The sequence below is a fragment of the Petromyzon marinus genome, chromosome 65 (genome assembly GCF_048934315.1).
Source record: "Petromyzon marinus isolate PM22_M1 ecotype Great Lakes invasive population chromosome 65, UKy_Petmar_22M1.pri1.0, whole genome shotgun sequence".
Classification (NCBI taxonomy): Eukaryota; Metazoa; Chordata; class Hyperoartia; order Petromyzontiformes; family Petromyzontidae; genus Petromyzon; species Petromyzon marinus.
Genome location: NC_133731.1, coordinates 4,293,123 through 4,303,108, shown reverse-complemented (window position 1 = coordinate 4,303,108; position 9,986 = coordinate 4,293,123). Strand labels below are relative to the sequence as shown.

The following is a 9,986-nucleotide window of genomic DNA, read 5'->3' as shown; positions in this document are numbered from 1 at the left end:
AACCGTAAGCGGGTAATAGAACTCGGGTCGCCGGGTTCGTAGCGCAGCGTAGCGCTAACCGCTGCACCACCGCTCCCCACACACACACACACTTTCATACGCGCAAGGCCGACTCATGCTATCTCGCGGAGGGTCGCTCTACTGAACAAAATAGTTTCGCGGTTGAGTTTGCAAGTGCGAGTTTCGTGTTTTAAGTCGATGTAATTTTTTTTGTATAAATGTATTTCATGGAAGCTGGTTCGTAAGTACGGGTGTTCGTAAGTCGAGTGTTCGTAAGCCAGGTTGTTCGTAAGTCGAGGCCTGTCATCAACCATTCATTCATCAACGGTCCATCAATATCGAAGCGCCGTAATCACAATCGTACAAACCATCCACCACCATCCATCAATCGCTCCACCAACATCATCATCATCCGCATAACTTCACTAAACAAACGTCCAATCCACAGCCACCACGAGGAGACGGAAATTTGCTTATGAGATTTATTCGATTAGAGAGATGGGGTGGGGGGCAGGTGGTTTGGGTGGATGGGGGGGGGGGGGCACAGCCACGCACGCGTCACATCAACAACATGCGGTAAACAAACCGAATCAACAACGGAATCGTCAACAACCAATCAACAGCTCGCGAGTGAACAAATTCGCCAGGGCTGCCCCTCGACACGTCACGCAAAGCGCTGCCCGAGGCTCGCTCCGCGAACGAGAGAGGGAGAGGGCGCTTTGCCCGTCTTCTTTGGCGTAAGGCACTACCACTAGAATGCAAGCTGCGCCCTATGTCCGCGATCTTCTTCCGGTCGTGTTTACAGAAGTAAAAGACCACACGAGTTCGAGTCGGACCCCAGGACACGCTGGCGAGACTGTGTCGTTCGGCAGGCCCGTGAATTCCCCAGCAAGAGCTAGAGTCCGTGTATAGTAATGCATAGTAGTGCATAGTGTAGTGTATAGTGTAGTGGTGTATAGTGGCCTATAGTGTAGTAGTGCATAGTGTAGTGTACAGTGTAGTGTTGTATAGTGGTCTAAGGTGTAGTAGTGCATAGTGTAGTGTATAGTGTAGTGTTGTATAGTAGTCTAAGGTGTAGTAGTGCATAGTGTAGTGTATAGTGTAGTGTTGTATAGTAGTCTAAAGTGTAGAAGTGTATAGTAATGTAGTGCTGAAGTCTGTCGCCAGGGAAAGGGAGTTGCTTAGTACTGACACCGCTATGTGATTCTGATCTTGGAGATGCTTCTGAAATGTTGCCTATTGCTCACCGTGCTGACAATAATAATATTGCTGCTGCTGCTGCTGCTACCGATAATGCTGCAGCAGCAGCAGCCGCAGCCTCAGCCGCCGCCGCCACTTTAGAAATATTTGGCCCCGTAGCCGCACTGCCTCCCGTACCCGGCGAAGCTGCCGCATCCCAAGAACCCGAGCCCCCCGTAGCCGCCGCCGTAGCCGTGAAATCCGCCGCCGGTACCCTGGTGGCCGTAGTGGCGCACGCCGCCGCACACTCGCGGGCACCTGCCCAGCGGCGCGACGCTGTAGTAGCTTCGCGAGGGCACGGCGCTCACCGCGTTCAGACCGCACACGGCCCCGAAACCGCCCCCGTGGCCGAAACGCGAGCCCTTGCCGCAGCCCCCGTGGCCCCACGCCAAGCCGCTGCCCCCGTGGCCCCAGGCCAAGCCGCTGCCCCCGTGGCCCCAGCCGGAGTGGCCGCAGTTGCCCCAGCCGTACGCGGTGGGAGCGCCGTGGCCAGAGCGCCCCACGTGATGCGTGACGCCATAGACGCGTGGCGCGCGGGCCACGTGGCCGCAACCCTTGTTGCTCGCGGGGTACCCGCAGGCCGAGAATGAGCCGTGGCCGCCGTAGCCGCCGTGGCCGCCGTAGCCGCCGTAGCCGCCGTGGCCGTAAGCGGAGCCGCAGGAGCCGGCACGGTGGCCCGAGCAGCTGCCACAGCCGACGGCGGCGTCGTCGGTAGCGCAGCCGATGGTTCCCGGGGGGCAGAGAAGCTCCATGCTGGCGAGAGAGGCGAGAAGGGATCGGCGTCTCTCTCTGTCGTCACTCTGTGTGCGTGTGTGTGTGTGTCTCTCTCTGTGTGTCTCTCTGTCGTCACTGTGTGTGTGTGTGTGTCTCTCTCTGTGTGTCTCTCTGTCGTCACTGTGTGTGTGTGTGTGTCTCTCTCTGTGTGTCTCTCTGTCGTCACTGTGTGTGCGTGTGTGTGTCTCTCTCTGTGTGTCTCTCTGTCGTCACTGTGTGTGCGTGTGTGTGTCTCTCTCTGTGTGTCTCTCTGTCGTCACTGTGTGTGCGTGTGTGTGTCTCTCTCTGTCTGTGTCTCTCTCTGTCGTCACTGTGTGTGCGTGTGTCTCTCTCTCTCTGTGTCTCTCTCTGTCGTCACTCTGTGTGCGTGTGTGTGTCTCTCTGTGTGTGTCTCTCTGTCGTCACTGTGTGTGCGTGTGTGTGTGTCTCTCTCTCTCTGTGTCTCTCTCTGTCGTCACTCTGTGTGCGTGTGTGTGTCTCTCTGTGTGTGTCTCTCTGTCGTCACTGTGTGTGCGTGTGTGTGTGTCTCTCGCTGTGTGTCTCTCTGTCGTCACTGTGTGTGCGTGTGTGTGTCTCTCTCTGTCTGTGTCTCTCTCTGTCGTCACTCTGTGTGCGTGTGTGTCTCTCTCTCTCTCTCTGTCGTCACTCTGTGTGCGTGTGTGTGTGTCTCTCTCTCTGTCGTCACTGTGTGTGCGTGTGTGTGTCTCTCTCTCTGTGTCTCTCTCTGTGTCTCTCTCTGTCGTCACTCTGTGTGCGTGTGTGTCTCTCTCTCTGTGTGTCTCTCTCTGTCGTCTCTCTGTGTGCGTGTGTGTGTGTCTCTCTCTCTGTGTCTCTCTCTGTCGTCACTCTGTGTGCGTGTGTGTCTCTCTCTCTCTCTGTGTCTCTCTCTGTGTCTCTCTCTGTAAGTGATTGGGTGTGAGTAAGTGAGAGGTGTGTGTGAGTGTGTGAGAGGTGTGTGTGAGTGTGTAAGTGAGAGGTGTGTGAGTGAGTGTGTGAGTGGGTAGGCGTGTGAGTGAGTGGGTTTGTGAGCGAGTGGGCGTGTGAGTGAGTGTGCGTGTGAGTGAGTGGGTGTGAGTGTGAGTGAGTGGGTGTGCGTGTGAGTGAGTGGGTGAGTGAGTGGGCGTGTGGCGCGCACGACGTTGACGGCTTTCACCCACCTGGACATCGTCGTTCTAGTGGTCGTGGTGGTGATGGGACGGCAGCGGCTGAATAAGCAGAGAGTGTTGAGGATGAGTAGAGATTGCACGTTCGTGTGCCCCTTATATAGTGCCCTCCGAGTTCTCCACGGACAATTAAATGCGCGTCCTCCACACCACCTACCCCACCCAACTAATTAAGCCCCCCCCCCCACTAATTACCCCCCCCCACCACACACACCTCCTGACCCCCCCTCCTCCTCCCACCACATGACCTGATTGCTGACACAAAGTAATGGATACAACGCCTCTCCCGATGTGCCCGTGATGGCGTGGGGAGCGGTGGTGTAGCGGTTAGCGCTACGCTGCGCTGCGAACCTGGCGACTCGGGTTCGATTCTCGCTCACGGCCAACACCCAGTGACGATTATCTGAACCGGTCCCGGACCTCCCCTAGGTCGACTCAGCCTCAAATGAGTAACCTGGTGCGATGTGTAAACATGGTCACTGGGAAGACATAGGCGGCCGGGCGTTGGTGTTGGCCACCCACCCCCTCGTGTGCCGTGCCGGCCTTCATAGGTGCTGCTCGCTAACAGCACTTGCCCCTACAGTCTGTGAAGGCTACACGGGGGATCTTTGTGATGGCCCCTCTCGGAATCAACCGGAGGTGCGGACGAGCGGGATTCGACACCCGGTGTCTCATCAGCAGAGTTTGACACGCGGTGTGGTTTGTCAATGAGGCAGGTCGCGAAAACCGGTTTCGACTTTTCAGTGGCTCATCGGTGGAGGCCAGAACGGCACACGAGGGGGTAGGTGGCCAACACCCCGGCCGCCTTTGTCTCCCCGGTGGCGATGTTTACACATCGCACCAGGTACTAATTTGAGGCTGAGTCGACCTAGGGGAGGCCCAGGACCGGTTCAGATAATCGTCACCGGTGTTTGCCATGAGCGGGAATCGAACCCGGGTCGCCGGGTTCGTAGCGCAGCGTAAGCGCTAACCACTACACCGCCGCTACCCACACCAGAGACACACACACACAGACACCCACACACACATCTACGTTTCGATTCCAAAAATCCCTCTCGCCCCTACAAATCGCTCTCTGTTGCCGTTAATCCCTCCGTCTGGCACCGGGCCCCGTACTCCCGATTAGGGGTCCGCATGGTACCCCCCCCCCCCTCCACACACACCCCCAGCTGGGCCCGCCATCAACTTGCGCAAACTATTTACTTGTGCAAACTATTAATTCTACTTTTCTTATTTCTGGGTGGTATTGAGCTTCACCCTGGCCCAAATGTAAATAACTCGTATAATTCTGTAGATTTTTCTGGCAGGAAAGGTGTTTGTGTTCTACATGTCAACATCAGAGGGCTTGTGATTAAATTAAGTAAACTAAAACCAGAAGTGGCAAATCTTGACCCGGACCTTTTTTGCCGAACAGAAACATGTCTCACTCCTGCCGTCAATGACTTGCAGATTACGATTGACAACTACAACCTTTTTCGGCTTGACAGAGGATCTAAAGGAGGTGGAATTGCCATCTATGTTCGTAACACTATTGCATGTTCACCAGCTCACTCCTAGTTTAAAAAATGTTCCTTTGAAGGTCTGGCTCTCAGAATAACTCTCCCAAATAATCAACAGATATTGGTAGTGTGCTGGTATAGACCGCCTAGTGGGAAGGATGTTGAAGCTGCATCTGCACTGAGAGAGCTTTTTGGGGGCCTCCCTAAAGGTGAAATAGTTTTAGTGGGTGACCTAAATTGGAATTGGCTAAACCCGCCAGCCGTGGCCACAAATTTTGCAGAAGAATTTAACCTGTTTCAATTAATAAATGTCCCCACAAGACCCAACCTAAAAAATCCGGGACAGTCATCTCTGCTTGACGTCCTATTGACAAATGCCCCTCACAATTTCCCTGGGTAATAACCTTAGTGATCACTCCTTCATTTTTGGGGTGAGATCATCAGCCAGACCCAAAGCCCCCCCCCTAAATTGGTTGAGAAGCACTCTATGAGACACTTCAGCACTCAGGCATTTACTAATGATGTGCTTCACTCGGATATTGACAAGGTATGTGATATCCCCAACCTGACTACGGCTTGGGAGACCTTCAGGTACACGTTTCTCCAAATTCTTAACAAACATGTTCCGTTGGTTAGATTTAAAACTAAAGGCAGATACTCCGACTGATGCTTCTGTTGTTGTGGAGTAACTCATGCAGCCAGCTGTGGCTCTAGGGTTTGGTGTTACATGTTATTTATGTAGTTTATTGTATAAAAATTCGGTCACAGTCCCTGTGATGATCACTGTTACGTTGCAATTATGGCTTTATTTTTTGGTGATTTCGAAAAGTTTTTTTCGTTTGGACATGTTTGTTTTGTTGTAGTACGGAGTTAGACTGATGGCCTTAATCTAAGTTGTCTTGTGGTTGTTGTTGTTGTTTGACTTGCATCCCACTGGGATTTTTTGCACACAGCGTTGTTGGTGTACACGGTGCTTTTTTCAGGAATATTTTGCCGTTTTTTTTTTATCATGGATTTTCTGTTTTGCACAGTCACACACGCAGTCACTTTAAGATGTTTTTTTCTTGTTCGTGTTTGAGTTTTTTTGTTCGTTTGTTGCTGTTGCACTCCGATTCAAGAGCCGAATGCCTCACAGGGGGCTATACCAAAATAAATGACAACTGCACTGAACTGAAACTGAACGGTGCCCCACTAATTGGGTCGAGTAATTAGGCTAAGAGGCGTCCGTGTCTGTAATGCAGCACTCGGACGCCAACCGCAACAACTTTGGACGCCCATTAACGCGCGCAGCCGAGAGCGAATTACGGCGCGTTGATCGTTTGGCTTTCTCGTTGGATGTTTGTCGTCGTCGTCGTCGTTGTTGTTGTTGTCGTTTGTCGTCGTTTGTTTGTTAAACGGACGCCGCGATGGTGTTCACGAGCTTCCCACGAGACGGGTGAGTGCCTGGTGAGTGGTGAGTGTCTGGGTGAGTGTCTGGGTGAGTGTCTGTGTGAGTGTCTGGGTGAGTGTCTGTGTGAGTGTCTGGGTGAGTGTCTGGGTGAGTGTCTGGGTGAGTCTCTGGGTGAGTGTCTGGGTGAGTGTCTGGGTGAGTGTCTGGGTAAGTGTCTGGGTGAGTGTCTGGGTGAGTGTCTGGGTGAGTGTCGCGTGGGTGAAAACACGTGCCGGCTTAACGCGTGGACTTTCACGACACCAAAATCACGTTCTGTTTACGTGACAACCCCCCCCCCCACCCACCTTTGCTGGTTGGCTGTGCCGGGTGGTGGCGGGTTCTTACGACACAGCATTTATATGTTTACGCGATCTTACCCAACAGCAACAACAACAATAAAAGAAAGCCTCTACTATGGATGTTTCCGGCTATGAAAATTGGGGACCATTTCTTTTGCTGCTACTGCTGTGGTTGCCGGCATCGATGTGTGAGGAGGCCACGGAGGTGAACGTGGCCACGGAGGTGAACGTGGCCACGGTGATGAACGTGGCCACGGTGATGAACGTGGCCACGGTGATGAATGTGGCCACGGTGATGAACGTGGCCACGGAGGTGAACGAGGCCACGGTGATGAATGTGGCCACGTTGATGAACGTGGCCACGGTGGTGAACGTGGCCACGGTGATGAATGTGGCCACGTTGATGAACGTGGCCACGGTGATGAACGTGGCCACGGAGGTGAACGTGACCACGGAGGTGAACGTGGCCACGGTGATGAACGTGGCCACGGTGATGAACGTGGCCACGGTGGTGAACGTGGCCACGGTGGTGAACGAGGCCACGGAGGTGAACGTGGCCACGGTGATGAACGTCGCCACGGTGATGAACGAGGCCACGGTGATGAACGTGGCCACGGTGATGAACGAGGCCACGGTGATGAACGAGGCCACGGTGATGAACGTGGCCACGGTGATGAACGTGGCCACGGAGGTGAACGTGGCCACGGTAATGAACGAGGCCACGGTGATGAACGTGGCCACGGTGATGAACGTGGCCACGGTGATGAACGTGGCCACGGAGGTGAACGTGGCCACGTTGATGAACGTGGCCACGGTGATGAACGTCGCCACGGTGATGAACGAGGCCACGGTGATGAACGTGGCCACGGTGATGAACGTGGCCACGGTGGTGAACGTGGCCACGGTGATGAACGTGGCCACGGTGATGAACGTGGCCACGGTGGTGAACGTGGCCACGGTGGTGAATGTGGCCACGGTGATGAACGTGGTCACAGTGATGAACGTGGCCACGGTGATGAACGTGGCCACGGAGGTGAACGTGGCCACGGAGGTGAACGTGGCCACGGTGATGAACGTTACCACGGAGGTGAACGAGGCCACGCCCACGGAGACGGACTGTTAAAACAAACACTGGCGTTGGCCGTGAGCGGGAATCGAACCCGGGTCACCTGGTTCGTAGCGCAGCGTAGCGCTAACCGCTACACCACCGACTTTAACATGTTCCATTACATATTCTTGGTTCTTTCGGTAAAGTCACGTTGAAGGGAAACAATCAAATAATAAAATATATAAAAAACAATAAAATTCTCACGACGTTTCGACTGTAACGCAAACGGTCATCATCAGGTGTGAGAAACCAACGGCAAGAGACATTTGAAAGAAGTGGCGAAACGTGGTGAGAATTGTATTGTTTTAAATATATTATTATTCTATTGCTTCCCTTCTACGTGGTGACTTTACCGAAAGAACCAAGAATATTAATCACTGCAGTCACGAAAGCTTTAAATCAAAATTTATGTTTAATTACAGTTTGTATGCTTTCGTTTCATTGAACGATCAATCTGTTGCGTCTACACATCGTTCTTTTTTACTTCTTTGGTTCTTTCGGTAAAGTCACCACCACGTAGAATGAGAATAAAATAATAAAATAAAACAATACAATTCTCACGACGTTTCGGCCACAACACAAGTGGCCTTCTTCAGGTGAAAGGAACAAACCTGTCGGGACGACAGAGCTACAATTGTCCTTTCACCTGAAGAAGGCCACTTGTGTTGTGGCCGAAACGTCGTGAGAATTGTATTGTTTTATTTCAATATTTTCTTCTCATTCTACGTGGTGGTGACTTTACCGAAAGAACCAAAGAAGATGAATCCTTGCGGTCACGAAAGCTTTAAATCGAAATTGTAACATCGTTCTTTGTTTTTGGTGTGGGTTTTAATCTAAGTTCTCCTGGGTTCCCAACTGTCACCTGCACATCTCTTTGTAACCTGTGTGTGTTTTTTTTTAATTTACCTGCACTGAGCGTCTTTCACTGGTGTTTTTTTTTGTGCGAATAATAGCATCGAATTAAATCTAAAATCGATGAAGCTCGGTACACTGACACGAGTCCGTCCGGCTTAGGGGCCGTCCATAAATGACGTCACGCACCTAGGGGGGTGGGGTTGGTCAGACGTTTGTGACGATGTGTGACAAGGGCGGGAGGAGGGGGGGGGGTTTGAGAAATGTGACGTCACATCAAAATGCGCAACTTTAAATAAATATAGACACAACACGTTCTACGTAATTAATTAGACTTTTTTAAAATAAATGTTTTCTACCTACAACATCAGAGTGCAGCGGCACATTAAATACGCGCTATAATGACAATAGTTTAAAGCGATTTGAAGCATGTTTTTTTTGGGGGGGGGGTGGGGGCAGAGCTTTGTGACGTCATATTTGAGGGGGGGGGGTCTGACTTTTTTTGACGCCGTGTGACGACGGGGGGGGGGGTCAAAAATCGCGTGACGTCATTTATGGACGGCCCCTTACCAGTTACTAAACTATACTTTCATTTTATTTCACCAGGTAAGGCCCCACCGAGCTGAAGAGCTATTTTTCAGAAGCTGCCTGGCTCTCACAAACATGGATAGCTCAACGAATCGGCTAATATCATCACCACGTGGAAATGCACCGCAGCCAAATACTCTGAACTGCGTGGATGTTGTTTCTGAATGCGGAGGGAAAAGGGCGGATGAGCCGGAGAGAAATCCACGCGACCACGGAGAGAAAGAGAGAGAGAGACACGCAAACTCCAAATATACAGCAGCAGGCATCGTCAGGGTCGGCATGGAACCCACGACCTCCTGTATACCACGCGAGGTAGTTAACATCTTGTCACAGGGAGAGAGACACGCAAACTCCAACGATACAGCAGCAGCAGGCATCGCCAGGGTCGGGATCGAACCCACGGACCTCCTGCGTACCAGGCGAGGTAGTCAACATCTCGTGGCCACCGTGGTGATGATGAGAGAGAGACACGCAAACTCCAAATATACAGCAGCAGCAGGCGTCAGGGTCGAGATAGAAACCCACGACCTCCTGTACACCAGGCGAGGTAGTCAACATCTCCTAGCCACCGTGATGATGATGAGAGAGAGAGAGAGACACACGCAAACTCCAAATATACAGCAGCAGCAGGCATCGTCAGGGTCGAGATAGAAACCCACGGACCTCCTGCGTACCAGGCGAGGTAGTTAACATCTCCTAGCCACCGTGGTGATGATGAGAGAGAGAGAGAGAGACACGCAAACTCCAAATATACAGCAGCAGCAGCAGGCATCGTGAGGGTCGAGATAGAATCCCACGGCCCTCCTGCGTACCAGGCGAGGTAGTCAACATCTCCTAGCCACCGTGATGATGATGAGAGAGGGAGACGCAAACTCCAAATATACAGCAGCAGCAGGCATCGTCAGGGTCGAGATAGAAACCCACGACCTCCTGTACACCAGGCGAGGTAGTCAACATCTCCTAGCCACCGTGATGATGATGAGAGAGGGAGACGCAAACTCCAAATATACAGCAGCAGCAGGCATCGTCAGGGTC

General features: G+C 52.4%; 1 protein-coding gene across 1 annotated transcript; it reads right to left on the bottom strand.

The window, feature by feature from the left end:
• Positions 1-484: 484 nt before the first annotated feature.
• On the bottom strand, positions 485-3,330 carry LOC142906455 (uncharacterized). Its single transcript, XM_076054219.1, has 2 exons — positions 3,171-3,330; positions 485-1,992 (listed from the first exon to the last, which is right to left on the bottom strand). Exons 1-2 carry the CDS (start codon positions 3,176-3,178, stop codon positions 1,338-1,340), a joined length of 663 nt encoding a protein of 220 aa, XP_075910334.1. The 5' UTR covers positions 3,179-3,330; the 3' UTR covers positions 485-1,337.
• Between the last annotated feature and the right edge of the window lie 6,656 nt (positions 3,331-9,986).